This window comes from Crocodylus siamensis, chromosome 4 (genome assembly GCF_052110815.1).
Source record: "Crocodylus siamensis isolate JL-2025a chromosome 4, ASM5211081v1, whole genome shotgun sequence".
In the NCBI taxonomy this organism is placed as follows: domain Eukaryota; kingdom Metazoa; phylum Chordata; order Crocodylia; family Crocodylidae; genus Crocodylus; species Crocodylus siamensis.
In genome coordinates this window covers 86,067,869-86,089,541 of record NC_143398.1, presented here as the reverse complement: position 1 = coordinate 86,089,541, position 21,673 = coordinate 86,067,869, and the positions used below count along the sequence as shown (strand labels likewise).

The 21,673-nt window shown below is 46.8% G+C and overlaps 1 protein-coding gene across 1 annotated transcript in view; it reads left to right on the top strand.

The window, feature by feature from the left end:
• The first annotated feature begins 217 nt into the window (after positions 1-217).
• Positions 218-21,673, top strand: part of TMCC3 (transmembrane and coiled-coil domain family 3) — a 208,547-nt gene continuing 187,091 nt past the window's right edge. The window contains exon 1 of the mRNA XM_090042706.1: positions 218-891. Coding sequence (XP_089898832.1) covers positions 823-891 — 69 coding nt within the window. The 5' untranslated portion in view covers positions 218-822. The remainder of the gene's footprint in view (positions 892-21,673) is intronic.

The window sequence follows — 21,673 nt, the reverse complement described above, 5'->3', positions numbered from 1 at the left end:
CCAGGGCACTGCCACGTACCCACCCCGCCCCTGGCCAGGGGGCTGCTCGGGGTGGGCACGTGCTGATTTCATGGAGTCATGGGAGGTCACCCGGGGGTCATGTAGCCCAGGCAGGCAGGCTCACCCCTATGTAGACGTCCTGGCCGCTCCACTCAGCCGGCTCAGCGGCCTACCCCAGCCCGCGGGGGTGGAGCGAAGGACCCGGGTCCAAGCCGGCCAGCTCCCCGCTTAGCCCCAGCTGGGCCGGGACCCGAGCAGGCACGTACGCTGCAGGCGGCGGCACTAGGGAGCGGCTGCCTGGCGTGCCCCTGGGGGGCCGGCACGGGAGATCCACCCCGTGTGCCTGCGCGCTGCAGCGGCACCATGGCCCCCCCGCCGGGACTGCGCGGCATTACCCGGAGCCCCGAGCCGCGCAGGGGGATCCCGGAGCTGCGCCCAGCGAAGGGCGCCGGGACACGTCGCTGGAGCGAAGGGGCAGTGTGGGCCCGGCCGCCGTCACAGCCCCCTCGCCCGCCGCCGCCTGAGGCGATGCCCCCGCTCTAAGCGCCCCTCGCTCCCGCGCACAGAAAAGGACATTTCTCCTCCCCCGTAACTTTTTCCCCTTTCAAGCTCCCAGCTGCAGCCCGCGCCCCCTGTTGCCCGTGGGGGGCTTGCAAGGGGACCCTCCCCTGCTGCCCCCCCAAGCATCCCCGCTCCAGCCCCGCGCAGGCGGATCAGCAGCGCCGAGCGGCGGCGGCGGCGGCGGGAGAGGGCGCGAGCGGCTCAGCTCCAAGCCCCGCGGGATCGGTCCCCGCCAGCCGGGGCCACACGCATGTGCGGGGCATGAGCCGCGGGAGCCCCGGGCGGCGGCGGCAGGAGCAGGAGCGCGGCGCGGGCAGCATGCTGAGGAAGGTAGGTAGGTAGGCGCGGGCGGGCAGGGGTGGGGGCGCGGCCGCCAGGGGGCTCCGTCCACCTCGCCAGCCTGGCGTCTCCTGCCCGCCCGGCCCCGGGGCCGTTCTCCCCTGCCGCCGCTCCCCCGGGACCCCCTCACTGCGAGGGGCGGCCCCGGCCGACACTTGCAACCAGTCTTACGAGCTGTGCCTGGGCGAGGCACTGGGCTGCCCCGCTGGTGCTGGCATCCAGAAGGTAGCGCCGGGCGGGGGCAGCGCCCCTCGCAGGGCTGCCGCAGCGGCTAGTGAGAGGTGACCCTCAGCAGTCTGGGAGTGACACCCAGGCCGCTCCACATCTTGGTCCTAGATCATAGAGGAGCCCCGTTGGCAGGGACCTCCAGTGTTTCTCCACCCGTGGGTCGCCACCCAAAAGCCGGGTGCAAGAATATGTGAGAGGGTGGGGAGCAAACTTAAAAAATGGATTGGCTGTTAAAAGAGAAAGAGGTGGGGAGCTGTGGGTCTTCCCTGGCAGAGGGGCTGCCCCCATGCCACACATGCTGGGGGCAGCAGGTTGGGAGCAAAAGGCACTGCGTGGGGACTGGCCATTCATGGTTACGAATGGGTCCTGGTACACAAAAGGTTGAGAACCATTGATCTCATGAGCCCACCCTCTGCCCAAGGCAGGACTAGCCCTTTCCAGACTGTCCCATACAAACTGGGGCAAGATGCTTTTAATTTTACCAGGCCAAAGAGGGGATTCTCAGTGGGGGATACCGTGCGCCAGGCTGGCATCTTGCTGAAGCCAGGGAGAGAGAAACACAAGTCTCAGGACAGCAAAATTTCCACGTTTCTAGCTGGAGTCTCTTCATTGAGTTGCTTAGTTGCTGTGGCTGCCTGCGTTTTCAACTGATGCTACTTCAGCAGTGTCTTGAGTCAGCCTGACAGCACATGTGCTTGTTTATGGTCTTTGGGAAACCCAGCGGTTTGGAGAGGGGTCTAGCTTTAGGCCCTGCTCCTGACTGAAAGGAGGGTGTAGCGTGGTGATGTAGGTGCAGGTGTGAGCTGGTAAGAGCTACTCTGTGTGATGAGCAAGCTGCTAGCCTGAGAAGCAGCTGCCCACAGGGAATGCTGGTGTGTGGCCTTTCTGCATGGATCTGCTGTTTGTTACACAGCTGTGGATTATTTCATTGTCATAATATCTTGTCCAGGAAGAGACCTCTTCAAGTTGGACAGGGTTTGGTTGCTCAGGCTGTGCAGGAGATGCTTGCCCTGTAATGCAGGGGTGGGGAATTCTTTCAGCTGGAGGGCTGCCTAATGAGTTTTTGTGAGCTGTCCAGGGACACGCACACATACCCATTTTAACAAATTATAGATAAAAACATCATATAATAAAAAAATCAAACATTTACTGTAAAATATTTTAATTTTTTAATAAAAAGCATGTTTTGTCCTGATTTATGTTTGAGTGGCGTACATAGGGGTGATTGCATAATAGCTCAAATCAAAGTCTTACTCTTGTATATCGTGACATGTATGTGGGGGGTGGAGGTGAGTGTGTGTGTTGTAGGCTGCCTATGTGCTAGGTCCTGGGAGCCAGCTGTGGGTGGGGCAGAGTAAAGAGGGACAAGGGGTGCATGCAGCAGAGCTCACCCAGGCAGTGCAGATGTGGTTCCTCCCCCCAAATATGGCCTGCAGCTGCCCCTGCAGTGCTCTTCATGAAGCCAAGCCCCATCCTGTGCCTGCCAGATAGCACCGTCCCAGCCCTGGCCTGTGCACACAGCAGCTTCTTTGTGCACCTGTCCAGATACTGCTTGGATCTCCCTGTCTCCAGCAGCTCTTGCTTTTCCTCCTCCTACACCTGCTACACCATGGAAACATGTGCCAGGGACTACATGCCCAGCCAGGTGGGCGAAGCTGCAGCCAGGCAGCTCCTGCCCCAGTGCATGGGCTCCAGGTCCAGCTCTGGCCGTCTTCCATCCACTCAGCTGCTCATTAGGGTTGTGCAAAATTTTGGCAGCCATTTCATTTTGGAGGTGTTTCAGCCCTTTTTGCCACCCGAAACACCGCATCCAAAATGAAACAGAAGGCTCTGAAACATCTCCGAAATGAAACCATCCAAAATGTTTTGGAAATATTTTGGATGTTTCAGAACTGGGCTTTCAGGAAAACAGAAACTAAGAAGCCGAGCACAGCTGGGGAGCTGTGGGAGAAGCCCCCATGGCTGCCCTGCCCATCCCCATCCCCTGCCCAGCCAGGCCTCTTGGCACTTTAATTAAATAAAAAAAAAAAAAGCCTCGCACCCATTGGCTGTAGCAGGGGCTGTGAGGGTTCTGGGGCATCCTGGAAGAGCCCCCCCCATGCAGCCCCCACTTCCTGCTGCCCCCCCGCTCGGTCCCAGCATCCCAGCACTTTAGAAAAAAGGGGAAAAAAAAGCCCCACACTCACCAGCTGCTCGAGTGGTGATTGGTGCCTCTGGGTACTCATGGCAGAGCCCTCCTGCACAGCTCAGTGCAGTGAGGGGCAGCAGAGATCAGCCCCTCCACCTGGCACCCATGTGGCAGCTGTTGCATTGTATGGGTGCAGTGTGGCTCGGCAGGGTGCTGCATGCTGTCTGGGAGCTGGGGTGGCTCTAGCAGTCACCCGGAGCCTGGCACTGCTCACTCAGTCCCAGTGGCCCCAGCTTCCAGACATGAGGCAGCTGCTGTGCAGGTACCAGGCGATCCTCGCTGCGCCCCACTGCCCTGCGCTGTGTGGGCTGGCTTTGCCATGAGCACCCAGAGGCCCCAATCGCTGCTACTACAACCAGTGAGTGCAGGGCTTTTTTTTTCCTTTTTTTTTTTTTTTTAAGTGCAGGGACTAAGCTGGGGCTGGGGCTGGGGCTGGGCAGGGCAGCCATGGGGGCCTCTCCCCGGCTGATCCAAATCTCTGAAACAGCATTGCAACTCTGCAACAGATTCAACCAAATCAAAACAGAGCAGTGATCTGAAACACCGAAATGAATCGCTGTCCTCCAAAACAGTTGAATTCAAAATTGAAACAAGACATAGCCGTTTCGCACAGCCCTACTAATCTTGCCAGGCAGCCAAGCAGGTGGAAGGTGGACAGGAGCTGGAGCTAGAGTCCTGCATACTGGGGCAGGAACCGCCCACCTATAGCTTCCTCCGCCTGGCTGGGCCTACAGTGCCCGGCACACATCCCCACAGCTTCCCTGTACTACCTGTTGCCCAGAGCAGTGCAGCAGGGGCAGGAGGAGGAAGAAGAGCAGCCACTGGATGTGGGGGAAGCCAAACAGTAGCCTCTCTGGTAAGCTGTGCGTGCTGGCTGGGGCCAGGGCTGGTGAGGTGCTGTGTATCGGTGTGGGCAGTGGTGTAATGCAGTCTGCACCAGGTGGGGCTTGGCCCTATGTAGAATGCAGTGGGAGCAGCCACAAGCTGGATCCAGTCAATTGGCAGGCGCCCACCTGCTGGCCAGCTCCAATCAGTTGGCAGGCTGGATTTGGTCTGCAGGCCATATTTTGCTCACCCCTGCTCTAATGCCAGAAAAATGCCACTAATAAGTTATTTTACAGATACCTCCAAAGTACTCTTTGTACCATTAGGTTGTGACTTATGGGCAGATGCAGTAAGGGAAATCCAAAAGCATACTGACTAATTCTGTCCTACTGAAGTGAATGGAGGAAATAATTCATTGGATTAATGTTGCCCTTTTTCTTCTTTCCCTTAGAAAGGTATGCATGCCTGGTACCAGGGTTTGGTAAAACTAAGATTCATGCAGCACGTGGCAGGAATAGGGTTTGTTGGTGAATAAAGTGTCAATAAGTCCCTCCTGCACCTGTGATCATGGGTCTCCCTGGGGGCTGATTTGGAAGTCCAAGGGCAGTTCTAAATATCACTGGCTGGATTGTTTTGTTCAGTGGTACACTCTTGCCTCATCTTACTCTAGAAGAATTTCTAGGGAGGGCTATGGTATAGAGTTGGCTATACCACCCTGTAATTTCATGGGGCTAATAACAGGCAGGTACTAGAATGGTACAAAGGGGAAGTTAACTCAGGTTAAGGCTTTGGTTTCAAAAGTATAAAAAACAAAGTAAAAAACAAAGTGCAATTTTACGGGGAGTGACACAAACTAGTGCAGAAAGATAACTACATGAAGCCTTTTGACAGAACATCTTTTTTTAAATTCTCCCCCATAAAGAGCACTTTTTTTTCTTGTAATCGAATGTGTTGTGTTAGAGCAGTAGCCACATTTTAGAATTTAGTGCAGTAATGTTTCACTGAAGTGACTTTTGCCATGTGGATTTAGTTTAGGATTTTTGAAGGATCTTAGGGAAGTCTGTATTTGACATGCATTTAAATATGAAAAGTCATGCTTGGTCATCGATTCCAGTTCTTGTGGAACTGAAGAGAAGAAATAGTGAGTTTATTGCTAGCAGCACTCTCTGTTTTACTTCTTTCAGGTCTGGAAGGAAACTTAGTTATTGATTGTTTTTTCACATGTTCTAATACAAACAGAGGGAGCATAACACTTGAATACTGTTTGAATTTGCCTTCCCAAAATACAGTCAATATTCCACTAACTTGATTCCAAAATGAATTCAGCTAAATTGAATTAAGATCACTTTAATTTTGAATAAATGTGTCTATATAGGGGGTTAATGCACTTTAATCCACTTTAAATTCACACTGTCGGTAATTTGAATGAACTTTCCTAAATGTGCCCTTGTAGAGTTTGCCAAGGGTTCTATGGTCTTTGCATGAATAAACTCACTGAAGGGCTTGCAGGATTGGGTCCTAAGTGTTGCTTAATATTAGTAGAAATAGACTCTTCTAGGTACTTTTTCTTTTAAACTCATTATGAGAGTAAGAAATCTCCAAGAGACATTCATTTCCTTTTTACTTCAGCACCTTCTCTTAGAAATACAAAGTAAGACTAAAGTTTTTCCTCTTTCTCCTGCGCTTCTGCCCCTCTAAAGGTCTGACTTTCACAGGATGGGTGCTCTGCATTACTGAAATTCAGGGTCCTCTAAAACATTTCAAACTGAAAATGACAAAAGTAATTAATGATTTCTCAAATGTTAGGCCTGTAGCTATAGAACTTTCTAGTCACAGTCCTACTCTTTTCTTTGCTCCAGATGGGCCATATTAATTGAAGCTGGCATAATAAGCATTTCAAGAGGACTTCTCCACATCATCTGTCTTCCCATCCGTGTATGTGTGTGTGTAATATGTCAAAACAATAAAAATTAATGCACCTGTCCTAAGCATTTCTAAGACCCTCATCACCTTGGTGGATTTTAGGTGTCCTAAATTTATGCAACTCTATCCCAATGTATACCGATTCCCTTCCCAGTTTCCTGTCAATTCAAGTCCCTGATAACAAAGAAGAAAATCCCTGAAAAAGCTCTTCTTCCTTCCTCTCCCCCTCCCCTTGCCAAACTAGCAGGTCACTGTTCTCATGTAATTAATAATAATTGGTAGAAGGGAGTCACAGAATTAACAGAAATAAGTGGAGGGACTATTTTTCTAGTCAGCTAAAGGAAAATCAGCCCCCAGTTTTTGTTGCTCTTATTTCTTTGAACTTTTTTTCACTAACTTTTTCCCACCGAATGACCTACCTGTCTAATTTTACCTTATTACAGGCCAAGTAGTTCAGCTAAGGCAGCTGTCCAAACCACTGAGCTACATCCTAGATCGAAATTCTCATTGTCCACTTTGTTTTGATGTTTGCTCTGTGCATCCTCACTCATTTTCATTTGAGAACAGAAAACTGCTGCGGCAAATTCTGCTAGAGCTATTCATGGGGGCAAGATGTGTCTGTGACTCATCTGGTGTAAACTAAACACTTTTTCAAGAAATTAATATTTGGAAGGAAAAGAAATGTTTCACTGAAAAGTCAAGTTGGGTTGAATGAAAATGTATATTGCTGTGTTTATTAGATGTGATATTAGATACCATTTACTGTCCTTAGGCTTCACTTATGAATCTCTGTCCCTGATTCCTCTAAATTAGTAACAGTCACTCTTGCAAATGGAAAATGGATGGGAAAGAGAACAATTAGTTGTCTCATGGTTTGTTTAATTTTTGAGGCAATCACATGCAGCAATGAGTGACAAAAAAGGTACCTAGATATATGCAGCAGGTGAGTGTTCTGTGTTGCTTTAAATATCAATAAAAAGATACATGCATGATAGCTTGTTAAAAGAAAGTTTCTTTTTCTTTCTTTTTTTTGTTGACTGATTTGATTAGTGCTTGCAATTGGTTGTTCTTCATAGCCTGTGGTTTAGAGCTGTACTTCCATTGTCACTGTATGGGATCAAATGCCATTGTAGCTGGGTTAGGGGAAAGGAGTGCCACTTTCTTGTCACTTTTGGTTACTTGTTGAATTCTCCAAATTACATGTCAGCATCGCTGATGTGCTGGAATTGAAATTCACTGATCAGGTAGCAGTGCCATTTTGATCACAAGCCCTTCTCCCAGCTATTCTTAAAGGACATAATATACTACCCGTTCAATCCATGACTAGGTATAGAGATAGTAAAGCATTAGATTTAAAAGTGCTTGCATACACATAGTATAACTTTGGGAGAAACTGCTTTCCTGGGGTGTGGGAGAAGTGAGTTCAGGCCCCTTCAAACTGGGGAGTGTGAGGATTTAAAAACTGACCTTCCACCTCTCAGGTGACTACCCTAACCATTTGCCTATTAGGTAAAATGAAACATAAATGCTTTCTTACCTCCAAAAGTTTTGTTCCTGCCTGGCTTTTGTGTGAGGCTCAATCTGGAAGGCATGCTCTGAGAACATCAAACTTGATGCTTACTTACACAGTCTGGTCTGACAGATAGTCTTATTAGGGCTTAGGCACTGAGTAGCTTAACAGCTGTAAGGATTTGGGCAATATTGAGCATATTCACTGGCAGAAATTAGTTGCTTAGAGGAGTTTAGGTGTCTAACAAACTTAGGTGGCAGCTGAGTGAGGATTTTGAGGATCCCTGTGGCAAGGAGCTCATGGGTCCCTCCTTATATTCAGCTTTCCTAAGAAAATAGGGTTCCCTTTCTTGTCTTTTCTGGATGTAGACTTGTTGAGGGGCCCAGCTTTTCCCTTTATTACAGCTGTTCTTTTGTTCTCTATAATTCTATTTGCTAGTAACTAAGGATGTGTGCTCTGTGAAACACCTTCTGCCCATCCCTCTGCCAAAGATGGGTATTGGATAAATGTTAGGGATGTGGGAAGCAGGCCCTATTCGATTTGGATTTGGCCCGAACTGGGGACAATGATTTGATTCGTTCATTTGGATTACTGTCCCTGATTTGATTTGGCTGAATTCGAATCTGAAGATTTGATGCTGATTCAGAGAATCAGGGATTCGGACACAGACACAACTTTAAAAGTTTTTTCTATGTTGCTTGAGGTAGCAGGCATGGCTCGTGATCGCTGCAATCCTGGGGCACATGGAGTGTCCCCCAGAAGAGTGGGAGGGCCCTCTATGTGGTTGGTGGCGATCCTGGAAGTGGACTGGAAGTACTTCCGGTCCACTTCTGGGTCTTCCAGGGAGCGTGGTGGGGGCCCACCCCCCAGCTCGGCCATTGGCCACAGGGGGACTCTGGGTGGTCCCCCAGACCCAGGAGGCACCAGTTGCTGATCTGAGAGGGTGCGGGGGGCCCCCCATGTGCTCCCCATCAGACCCGGAAGTGCTTCTGGTCCACTTCTGGGTCTGTTGCCAAGGCGCTGGAGAGCCCCCCATACTTCTGTGGGACACTGCATGCGCCCCAGCATTGCAGTATTCATGAGCTGCCTGCTACCTAGAGGTATGTAGAAAAAACATTTAAAGCTGTGCCTATGTCTGAATTGCCGAATCTTTCCAAATCTCTCTGAATTAATTTGGAGGGTTCCGATTTGATTTGGAGAGATTTAAAGGGTCCTCTGATTCGATTTGAATTTGGAGATTCAGCCAGTGAAATGGGCCGAATCTCCGCCACCCACCCTCCCCGTGTCCCCTGAACAAACTGCTCACAGCTCCATCCCACACCCCGCCCCACTCTGGCTGAGCAGTGCCTGCCCTGGCCCCACTCCTTCCCTCACTGCGGGGCTTTGATCACTCCCTTAAAAACAAGAAAAAAATATAAAGGGGTACATGAGCTGAAACTTTGAGACAGAAGGGGTACACTTGTTAAAAAAGGTTGAAAACCCCTGGCTTTTTATGTTTCATAAATATATCTCAAAGTACTTTATAAAGGAGGTCAATGTCATTATATCCCCATCTTAAAGACAGGGAAACTGAGGCATGAAATAGTAAAATTACTTGCTTGAGGTTTCCTGGTAAGGTAGTAGGGTTGCCAAGTGTATTTGAATCTATTTCAGGAGGTTTCAGAACATGACGTAATGACATTAATGACTGATCTACTACTGGACTGAGTAGACTTTACATAAGAAAGGCTAATGCAGATTACTACTACATTTAAAAAACCCACTGGACTATTGTGTAAATTGGATTCAACATTTTAATATTTATGAATGCCCTATCATTTATCTCCTGGGTGACTCTCCACTGCCTCCTGGAGATTTATATCTAATTCCTGGAGACTTCAGGGCAATTAAACCTTACAAGGTAGTGGTAGAACTGGGAATAAAACCCCAAGTCTCCCGAGTCCCATTTCAGTGTTGTAGTCATTAGGCCACGCTGCCTCTTTTACAGCTCCAGCCTTTCAAAGCACCAATTACTACAACTATGTCCTGGGGCATCTAATACAAGGTACCATGACACCGGATCCATCCCCAACCAGGCACAGGGGAATCAGGAATCTAACCATAACTCTGAAATGATGGTTTTGCCATCTGCAGACCTTGCCAAGGGTTGTGCATCTTACATGATGCTTGTGTATTGCTATAGTTTTGAAGAATGGTACACATCCAACTAGGCTATATGACTGACCTGCTGTGGTGATATTAAGTACAAAGAAGCTGCTAGAATACTTGCTGAGGATGCAAGCATGCAGTTTATCTGCTCCTCCTGCAGGGTCTAAATGGCAGGGAAAGAGCAGCCCTGAAAACCAGTGAGTAGCAGCAGAAGTCACGGTAAGTAATGAAGTAGTATAGGGTGGGGGTGTTCATGTATGCACCAGTACTGGTCCTGGCTGCTCAGCTTCCAGGCAGTTATATACCTTCCAAGATGGGACCCAAGCACCCCACCTTTATCACACTAGATATCCTTTGCCAACCCAGCTGCCTCAGACATAACTCCACTCACCCATTCTCCAGATACTCTTGCCAGAGCTGGCAAGACCCCTTCACACATCCTACTCAGCCTCTGCTTAAAGCAGATGATATTGCCCTGAAATTAACATTTATTGTCCTACACAGGTTATTTGGAAAACATTTTGATTAAACTGTTTTACAGATTGCAGATTTTCTTGTCATGTCACTCTTGGAGCTGCACAAACTTGGCAGCTGTGTACTGATCTTTTTTTATGAGCTTAAAACAAAGCCACAGTTTAGGTTAGGAGTGTAAAACTTGTTCAGCCCCATGGGCTGGATGAGTGTCATTTGGCTCGTCTGCAGGCCAGACCAGGACTAACCCTAGTATAGCACCTGCAGTGCAAGGTCCAGCCTGCCTGTTGCAAGTAGCATGCGTTGGTCCCCACGGTGTGCAGGCTGGATCCAGTGTTGTTAGCAGTATGGGGAAGCGGGGGGTACAGAGTGCTGCATGCAACCTGCACCCCAGGCCCCCTGTGCTGTGTGCAGTGCTGGGTCCAACCTGTGAATTGTGGGCAGTGCATGACCCATGCCAGTCCTGGGGCCAGCATGTGCTGCATCTAGCATGTAGGGCTGAACTGTCTATGTGTGCGCTGCGGGCAGTACAGGGAGCTGGCACACGGCATGCGCTCTATGCAGTATCGTACCAGCCCAGCCCAATGGGGCTGGTGCATGCGGTTAGTCTAGCAGCCCATGGTCCAGATCCAGCCCATGGGCCATATGTTTGACACCCCTGGTTTAGGTTAATCATGCCACAATTCCACACTAGTGTGGGGGAAGGAGTTAATCTAGGAGCAGGCAATTTTTTCAGGCGGAGGGCTGCTTGCCCGATTTTGGCAAGCTGTCGAGGGCTGCATGGGTAGCCCTGCCCCTTGACAGGTGCCCTGCCCACTGGTCACCATCTTGGGACCAGTGTCTCAGGGTCAGTGCCGGTGGGGCCCAGAGCAGGGTGGCAGGGGTCTGTGGAGCCGGGTTGGGCTGCACCAGCAGGGAGAGTGGGGAGCTGGCCCGGTTCCATAGAGCCCCTGCTGGCCAGGACCCTGTACTCCTGCTGCCCTGCTCTGGGCCCCACTGGCGCTGGCCCCAGGATACTGGTGTGGGCCCCATGCACCTGCTCACAGTGCCACCCCAGCCCTGTGGTACAGGCCGGGGGCAGCGTGCAGCCCTGACACCCTGCTCCATGGCAGGTAACGAGCTGGTGTGGAGTATGGGAAAAAGCGGCCCCTCCCCTGTCCTGTGGCCGGCGCTCCCTGCTGCAGCTGTTTGCAGCCCACACAGGGCTGTCCTGAGCAGGCACAGGTGGGTGCCAGGGTGGAGAGGCAGCAGATGTTTGCAGCTGGCCCAGGTTCTGGGTAGCTGCTTACAGCTACCCAGAGCCTGGGCTGGGGGGCAGGGGCTTTGGGTGGAGGGCAAGGGGCAGCAGGGCAGGGCTGCAGCAGGGAGCAGTGGCCACAGGGCAGGGGAGGGGGCCGCTTTTCCCTGGGCTCCTTGTCTGCCCTTCCCCCGCTTTACCTGAGGTTCCCGTGCCGGGGCAGCCACATGGTCCCAGGCCAGAAGCCCCTGCTGGGGCTGCCAGCGGGCTGGGCAGACCTTGCTGTTGTGGGAGACTGCTGGCCTTCCCCGGGGTCCTACTGCCCCTGCTGCCTGTCATTTTTGACAGGAACCAAAGACAGAGAAGTATTAATTTTCTAAATTTTTTACGGGCCCTGTGGGCTGGATATAATGGCCTTGTGGGCTGGATCCAGCCTGCAGGCTATATTTTGCCCACCCCTGGGTTAATCTCTTGCTCCTTATATTCCTCACTGTAACAGCATTACCCCAAGGAAAAATGCAAGTCCTCAGGAGGTGTAGGCCCTTTACAAATGGTCTATAAACTCTTCTACCAAGAAGCTTTTCTTTTTAGTCACTATTTTCTGCTCTTTGCTTGTTTCTGCATAGATGAGTAAACTCTGTTTTTTACTAAATTTCAATTATCCCTCCTGTGGTATGGCTAAAATTCCCAAGTAGCACAATTAATACAATTTAATTAGTATTTAAAACAAGTGTCCCCTACTGGCAGTGCTTTCATACTAATAACATATCAGTCAATAAATGTTGGTGAATTAAATACAAAGCTGACTTGCAGTGGAATTAAATATGTTTATTTGCCCTTTTTATTGCATTACAACATATAAAGGAGGCTTAAAAGGTTTTGTTCTTGTTCTTTACCTACTTCTAAACATTAGAAATTTAGGTCTTATCAATCTTGTTTTCTCTGGAGGACTACTGATGATTGATCTGGCTTTACAGTGTCAGTTGCTCCTTGGAAGTAAACTTGGTTACACAACCTTGGATGTTTTGGTGTGTAATTTATTTATTTACTTACAAAAAGTACAAGCATTCCTGTTGACTTTGAACAAAGACAGTAAGAAGCACACTGCTGCATCCAATTTGGTAGCAAGGACATCCTATCTCACATTCTTGGTTGTTCTCATCCTGCCAGCATGCTATTTCTATTCCTGCAGAAGCAAAGGCTGAGAGGGGATTTGATAGCACCCTTTAACTACGTGAAGGGTGGTTCCAAAGAGGATGGAGCAAGACTGCTCTCAGTGGTGACAGATGAGAGAACAAGGAGCAATGGTCTCACATTGCAGCAAGGGAGGTTTAGGTTGAATATTAGGAAAAAAATTTTCACTAGGAGTGTGGTGAAGCACTGGAACCAGGTTACCTAGTGAGATGGTGGAAGCTCCATCCTCGGAGGTGTTTAAGGTCTGGTTCAACAAAGCCCTGGCTGGAATGATCTGGTTGGGGATGGTTTGAGCAGGGGGTTGGACTTAGATGACCTCCAGAGGTCCCTTCCAATCCTAATTTTTTATGTTTCTTTACCTTGTCTCCCCTGTTTTCTGATCTGGGAAACAACTTGAACCCAGAGCCTACTCAGTGCCTATGCCATAGTGGGATTGCCTGTCAAAGCCAGTCAGGCAGGGTCCATTTTAACCAAGGTTCACTGTCCACTAGTGCCAGTTCATCTCCCGTTATTCATCCAGACAAAATGGGACTAATTTTTCCAGTGAAGTAACTCTTAATTTGATTCCCATCCACACAGACCTCCATTCAATTTGGTGTTATTTTAACTCAAGCTAGCTGGCCTGTCAATGACTCAGTGCTGCAAACTGTCAAGCTACTAACGTAATCACTTGGTAGAATGGACACAGGCTGGCCCTAGCCAAGTACTGTTGTTCTTCCAATGTTTTTACCATACTTTTCCCAGTGTATCAAGAAAGGACAGATACATTCTCCCACGGTTCACTGAGGAAGAATTTGTAGAATTGCTCAGCTTACTGTAGTGCAGACAATCATGGGATATGCTCCCAGAAGTTTTTGTGCCTTGCACAGCAGCGTTAAATGCTGTATTACAGCTCTTCTCACTCAAGCTGAGCTGACTCTAGCATACATAAATTGTGTTAATGCTACAGTGAAGATATATCCCTAGAATTCTGAACACATGTATCGGACTTTTAGGAGCATTTACCCCAGGTTCTGTACACACACAGTATGGATGCTGAAAAAATTCAGGTACCTGAGCTTTTGTTTGTATAGTCCTCTACCAACAGTCTGCTGTTTCCTGTATCTGTATGTTCCATCCCTTCTATTTTATATTCCAGAAGCTACTTCCTGTTTCTTTTTAAATGTGCTTGTTTAGCATTTAATTCTTCACGTCCATGAGGCTCTCGCAGTTCAAGTCTCTGCACATCTCAGCCCAGCTTGGCCAAACAACCAAGTTGCCCATCACTTAGTGCAGTTTTAGGTGGCTGGAGGAGAGAGCACTCTGTATTTTGGCTGACTGCTGGTGCATACATACAAGGATTGTGTTTTGGGGGAGACTCAGTAAAGAACATTCAGCTCAGTAAAAAATTCAGTAAAAAACATTCAGCTCCCCAGCTACATACATGTCTGTTCTGTCAGGAATCTGGCTGGGTTGTTGCCACTGTTCCAAGGTCACAGCTCATATAATGTTTAACGTGGACAGACTGGAGAAAAGAGGAAATAGCAGTAGAAGAGGGAGAGTCCTGGGAGCACCCTGCATAGCTAGTGACCCAGATTCATATAATGGAACTGGATTGGCTCATGGGGATTTTTGGTAAATTTTCCAAGGATCTGTTTGGGGATGGGCCTGGGAAACAGTCTGAAGAGGGAATGGTGCAAGAGCTAGAGATGATTCTGTACCTGGTAAGTGCTATTTGTGATTTGTATGGAGGAAATTGTATAACTAAAAAGGGATTTCCGGGTTACAACTGTCAAAATTATTATTATGGATGATACTACATGCATTGGGATGGCTTTAGCTTTTGGTTGAGGATGCAGCTATGATGCGTTCCTGGCAGTTCTTTCATTATTTCCCTTTAATTTACCCCCTCACCGGTATACTTCAAGTGGAAAAACATACTTAACCATTCACCTTACAATTCTTTTTTTTCTAACCAGCTGTGCAATCATTTTTTAAAAATATTGTAGGTTTAAAAAAAATCTGTGTACATATATTTGCAACTACAAAAAAAAAGTGTAGTAACCCGGTTGTGTGGGAAAGATGAGTGGTGAAGTCCTTTGTGGAGTTTTGTTCTTGTGCCCACATGCTATGGGCACTTGGAGTAGTCAAAGATGATTATTAACACTAGCTGTGTATGTGTCTGTATGGGGGTACTGGGAAACTGCAGGAACTACAAATCACTGATGGTAGGTAGTAATTATTTCAAATCCACAGGTGGGTAAACCTGTCCGTTCTGGGGAGGTGGAGGTGGGGATGCAGAGTGAATCAGCTTTCCTGTTGGAAAACCTTTGCCTCATATAAGTATCTTGCTAAGTTTTGTCCACATTTCCCCTTGCTCCTGGCAGACGATGCTTGGGAGCTTTTAATGCAGTAGAAACTCTAGATAACCTGTGAAATTACTGGAAAGGACAAATTTCTAGTGGCGCTGTTGGTAGATTGCCAGTCTTCTCTACTCCTTATCATGCTGTGCAGTCACTAATTGACAAAAATCTCCTGTATGTCAGAAGAGGGTATTCCATTTGAACTCTGCAGAATTTGGGGTTTCTTCTATTTTAGGACTTTCCAAGCACCTCCTCACTGATGTAATGTTGTAACCAAGGCTGGGAGCAGGTCCCTAGTCTGATTGCGCTAAACCAGTGGTGCTCAACCTTCTGGCCCTATGGCCAAGATGAGTGGCATGGGGCCAGTCCATGGGCAGTATCCAGCATTGGGTTATTGCTCAAAGTCTATCTGCAGGTGTGGTTTGGTGTGCTGGTATGATCCAGCTATGCAGGGCTGTGTCATCTAGCCCACAGTGTTCTCCATGCTTGGTGCAGGGGGCTGGACCTGATGATCTTCCAAGGTCCCTTCCAGCCTTACAATCTATGAATCTATGGTGCTGGAAATTTGGCAGTGGCAGTTTTTAGGTTGTGACTTTGTCTAGATGCAGAACACAAAATGCAATGATTCTTTCCTTTCCCTAATGGAATTAGAAGTATTATGCGCTTTCATTCTCTGAGCAGACACTGTCACATCAGCTGTACCAGTACTGCCTTCAAAGATGCTTGGGAGGTGGACCCCTGGTTGGCATGGGGACAGGAAGAAGGTGCAACATGAAAGAGTCTGTGCTGTGGAATCTGGACTTCACTTAACCTTAGATAGAGAGTAATACAGTTGAGTGTTTTGTTTTGCTTTGCTTGCATTGCACCTGCTATCAGTCTTTCACGTTGTACATTTGTAAGCATCATATAGCTGGGGACAGAAAGCTGGTATGCCAACAGTGGCTTTATTTAGGCTTCTAATAAAATGGCATGTGAAGAAAAGGCATCAATAAGAAATTGCATCCAGACCTTTTAATCACGTACCCATCAAAATCAATATTGGATAAATAATAAATGTATTTCCTGGTGGCAGAGTTGGTGATATGTGTACCAGAGCAGCGTGCACTGTTACACATGATAGATGTAAGACCTGCATGTCATGGTTTGATCTTGTTAAAGAAACCTGCTAAAAATGAACTGAAAGTGGTGTGAAGTGACTAGCAGTGCACTATACCAGGTTGGTGTCTCTCACTTGATGCACATGAGGCTATGGCATGGTGACCCTGGAACAGATAACTGACAAACTTGTACTCTGTGTCTACTAGGACTCCCCAAAGCCCATGGGTAATACCTGCTACATATGTATGGGCTGCTTGCTACTGTCTCATACATTTCTCTATAATGTTTTTCTCATAAATAAATAGTATCAAGCTTTGTGACAATTGCATGGTTTGTGGTCTGACTGTTCCTAAAAGAGGGAGCAAAATGGTCAGCTCCTGAACTGATAGGTGAACTGATGAACTGACATCAGACTCCTGAGATTGTCTGAATGAATTGTAGCAGACTGTTCTCCTAAAATCCAATCCTGGAGGGAAAGTAATACCATGGGCAATAGCTGAGATGTGAGTAGAGTGCCCTGGCAGAGACCATGAAGGGCCATAAATTCAATCAGCTGCAAAATGGTGATATTCCACATGAAAACAATATTCCTCCATTCATCAGCTGCAGCAGTCTGCAGTGCAAGAATGTGGATGCTCACGGCATCCTTTATTTCCTTTTTCAGTCTGCCTGAGTTGAAACATACATTTTCTGCATGCATTTACTGGGCCTACTAACCCCTCTGTTTAAAAGCTCCTAACTTTTAATTTTGCAGGTATGGCCTGTTGCACCATCCCACAGTAATGACACATGGCATTGGGTATGCTGGCTCCAAAGGGTTTGTAGACAGAGCTACCTTGCCTAATGGATGCTTCACCATATTGATACTGCTAACTGTAGTTAAGCCTTCTTTTGTTAGGTCCTCTGAGGTTAGAGTACAGTTATATTATTTTTGTTCAGAGGAAGGATAACAGGGTCCCTGAAAAAAGCTGCATGGACACACAGGAGGGTCCCTCCGGATGAATGACCATTTCCTCATCAACCTGGTGTCCTGCTTTTTCCCCATACTAGTGTTCCCACACCAGTGTTCATGAATAGCTCCATGGTCAACTAAAGCAGAACGAGGTGGCTGACATTCACTTGTTTATTTTGGCAGGCAAACTATGGCAGGCCAGTGATCCCTGTGCAATTTAAGAAGCTTAATTATCTGGAAAAAGGACACAGGTTTGTCTGAACTTAGATGGCCTATTGTGTTAGTGTGGTAAGGCTCTCCAATCTCTTTAGCCATTGGCATACAAATGATGTAGCCAGCATTATATCTGGCTACCTATGACCGTATAGCCATTTACAGCTGGATTGAGCAAAGCTCTTGACTCTCTTTTGAAACATGTCAGCACACTATTCAGTATCCTGCTACAGTTTCCTCTCCATTCTTTGAAAGCTTAATATTATTTTAGGCACATCAGTTATGCCTACTATTCAGGGGCAACTTGGCTGTAGGCAGGAGTCTGCTATCCGCCCCCTCTTTGCCTCAGGACTCACCTGCCACGACTAAGGAGATGGAAAAGATAAGATGTTAATCCCTGAAGGGGGGGGAAGCACCAGACCACCCAGGTGATTGATTTCACCCAGTGCCTATTTTATTGAATTAGTTAAAATGTAGAAACCCACACTAATTATCTTATAAATACGGGAGCAGCTGGGTTGTCACTTTGTTGATTGCAGTTTCCTTGCTGCTCCTGAGCTGGTCACGGAGGTCTCTGTGGTGTTCCAGCCATGAGCTAGTTGTCCCTGGGACTTGTTCTTTGGGGTTATGCCCCTTTTTCCGCCCCAGAACCTTGCCAGTTGGCTGCTGGCCCCTGTCTCCAAGAGGAGTCCCCTTTGCTGCTCCTTCCTGACCATGGCTGTTCCCTCACCGCTTCTCTCGTGTGTTGAGCATTCCTGGGGATTGTTCTCTGGGGGATTGAGTTCCCTACCTCTCCGAAATCCTGCCAGCTGGCCACCAGCCACTATCCCTTTGGTAAATATTGCTTCGTCTCACCAGTCTGGGATCCGTTCCACATGTTCCCATTCGTGACGTCTTCTGTGTCTTGCTGGATTCGCAGTTACTGCTCTTCTTCTCTCCTGTGCTCTGAGAGCAACCGTTTGATCCCTAGCCCTGCCTTTTATGTATGGTGGTGGCCATTATCCTCCTAATATTCTTCTGATGTGTCAATCTCCCCCTTGCTGAGCCCCTGCTTCCCTATTCACCCATGCCTAGCGTTTCCCTCAGTAACAGGGCTTCTGCCTGAGCCCCCTGTTACATTGGCAAGCAACAGCCGCAGGTACCTCACAAATACCCCCTGACATGGCAGGACCTATTACCTTTGTCACTGCAAAACTGCACTTATATCAGTCTGTGGTAGCAAGCTTCCAGAGGGCAAGAGCTATGCACTTCTGGCCTTTGTTATTTCTCTGTTAGGGCAGGCTCTTCAGACAGTTGTTTCCTTACATGGATTTGGCTAACAGGCACTGATATGCAAAAGAGCCAGGACATAGATCAGTGTAGGAACGTGCTTTGTCATCACTTCTAGGTTTACTTTTTCTGTGGAAAGTTTCATATTAAATACTTTTATACTGACTAGCAATGACATGCATTTAATTAATGCCTATGCCTGAACAATACATGTAGATAACAATTTATGTAAAAAATAAACACATTCAAAATAGAGGGTATTTAATATTTTTTTAAGCAAGTAATTCAGAATGTTCCAGCAAACTCCTGTTTTGACCACAGACTGTGCTAAATGAGTGTGTAATTCTTTCCTTCAAAATAGAATCTGTTGGCTGGCTTGTTTGGTTTACATAGTAATGCTAATATTTGCAGTATCTATTGAATGCAGATTTCCTTTACAACTGTGCTTATAATCTATGCTGTCAAGGGGAGTAATTGCCTATGAATCAGACAAGGAAATTTACAACTATGCTAACACCTTTCATTATAAATTTGCTAAAATGAAATATTAGTTATCTGTCAAAGAGCATGCAACAGATTAGGGAACTAGAGAAAGGACTATAAACAAAAATACTGTGTGGTAGGGGAGAGATTTTCAAAGGCATGAAAGGGAGATGGGTATCAATTCCCATTGACATGCAGTGATAAACAAGTGCTGAACATCTACTGATTCAAAATTCTCCATAGGTATTCATAGAACTTAAATGAATGTAGAGTCTTTTTTGAGGCTCTGATTAATTGGATGACAGGGAGCAGGTGCTAGACTAGTGGTTCTCAGCCTTTGTAGAGTCAGGACACCCCTCTCTAACTTTTTTGAATACAGCAGCACCCCGATTGAGAACCACTGTTTTGCTGCCTCGGTTTACCTCAGTGGTTCTCAACAGGTACTGCCAGTGCCAGGTAAAACTGCTCCATGAGCTTCATGCACAGGCAGAATTTGAAGGACTCTAACGCATGCAAGCTGTCCTCCCTTATTAGGGTTCTTTGATAAACCTAAAGCAGGCAGGAGAGCTGGCTTGAATTACAGCCTTTTCTGATCTGACACTGCACAGTATCTCCTGAAAACAGAGGTGTTTGGGGCAGGTGGAACAGTCATGAACATGGAAATTGAGCTGCCTTTTCACTTTTTTAGATGTGGTCAGATTACCCTCCTGGGTCCCATGTCCGCAGTCTCAGTTTTCCACTCTTGACTCCCCCAAGAATATAGGCACATCACCATCGTAGGCAATCCCTTGAAGTTGAAGATGGCATCTGAGGATGACCTCAATGAGGTGCTTATCCCATGTCTGCAGTCTCAGTTTCCCATTCTTGACTCCTCCAAGAATGTAGGCATATTCTTATGGATCAAGTAACATTTCCTCCTTGAGGTCTGATTTAAAAAACCACAATAGAAAGCTATAGGGGGGAAATGGTATCAAATGTCAGTGCCTGTGGCCAATATTTGAGCCAAATTTCTGACTGTGTTTGTGTTACCTCCTGAATATAATAAAATATATATGTATATTTGAAGTGTGAGATATCTATCTATCTATCTATCTATCTATCTATCTATCTATCTATCTAATCGATGATTTAACATGACCCTTTGAAAGAGAGGGTCATCTTAAATCAAAAGCAGAAAAATAACCCTTCCACAGCTTAAATTAATACCCAGTGTCAGTTCATCTGGGTGCAAGTGTAGAGTTTGATTTGGCACTGTTAAGTAGGTTAGCTTCCCTGATACTGATAATGGTTTATGCTTTCTTTGGAATATTGGTAATCATGGAATCAGTAGACCAGAAGGGACCTGGAAGATCTTCAAATCCAGTCCCTTGCCATAGGCAGGAGGTTAATGAGCTCAAACTAGCTCAATGAGGTACTTATCTAGCCTCCTCTTGAACATCTCCAAGGATGGCGACTGCACCACCTGTGCCAGAAGTGTGTTTCGAATTTTGGTTACCCTTACAGAGAAGAAGTTCTTTCTTATGTACAGTCTAAATAATAGATATTTGATCTTAAATTTTGCTGCACAGAAATCTTTCACAGCTAACCTCATTAACAGAAGATATTGCTTGATGTCTGCCCTTTTGGCTTAAATATTGATCTAGCTTGACAGTTGTCTCATTGTATGAATATAAGTTCAATAATGCCAGAAATGGATAAAAAATATGGTTTCTGCAACATTAATCATGCATATAAAATACCTTAGCACTATTATGTTGTAGAGCTTTTCATCTTCCAAATGGCTTACAAGCATTAACTAATTCTCCAAATACGTCTGTTCAGCATTACAGATGAACATTATCACTGTATTTTGCAGATGAGGAGGGTGAGGCAATGGTGCCTTGCCTAAAGCCACAGACAGAACCAGTGCTGGGACTAGTAGTTCTTAGTTTCCAGCTGAGATGATTAAAGCACATCTTTGTATGGCCATGATTTAGGAAAACACCTAATCAGGTAAGCATGTTCTAAATAAGGGTGTGTTTCTGAATCAGGGCCTCTGAAACTGGTGTATCCTTGGAATAATATATTTTAAATGCAGCAAGCATGAGGTTACTGACCTTCTTATACATCAGTTTTCCCCTCTTTTGAAAAGTCATGATCTTGAAAAGTGCTGAATACAACTTACAGTAAGCATCATCAGCTCCTCATTTTTTAGGGTTATCCCCTAAAGATAGATTTATAGTTCAGAGAGCTACAAGAATGTACTCAGATAAGGTGAATGTGCTATTTAATTTCTTTTGTCTTTACCTTCCTGGTTCTGAGAAAAGACAGATCAGCAAATGGTTTTGAACAACTTCTGTTCTGACACTGTACAATGGAAACTGATTCACTGCATTACAATTTCCCAAAGATTCCTGTAAAATATTGAAATTTAGCTCTACTAAATACATTGTATTATGAGCGTCTTGCTTGTGATGCAAAGCTAAGACAAGAGAAACAGACTGTCTAGAACAATAGAAAAAAAGGTGTGGAAAGGACTGCAGGAGATCATCTTGTCCAAGCTTCTGCTCAAAGTAGGATCATCCCTGTAAAATCATCCTTGACCAACGCTTGTCTAACTTACTGTCGAAAACTTCCAAGGATGGAGATTCCACAGCCTCTCAAGGTAATCTGTACCAATGCTTATCGACCCCTCAGGTTAGAAAGTTCTCCG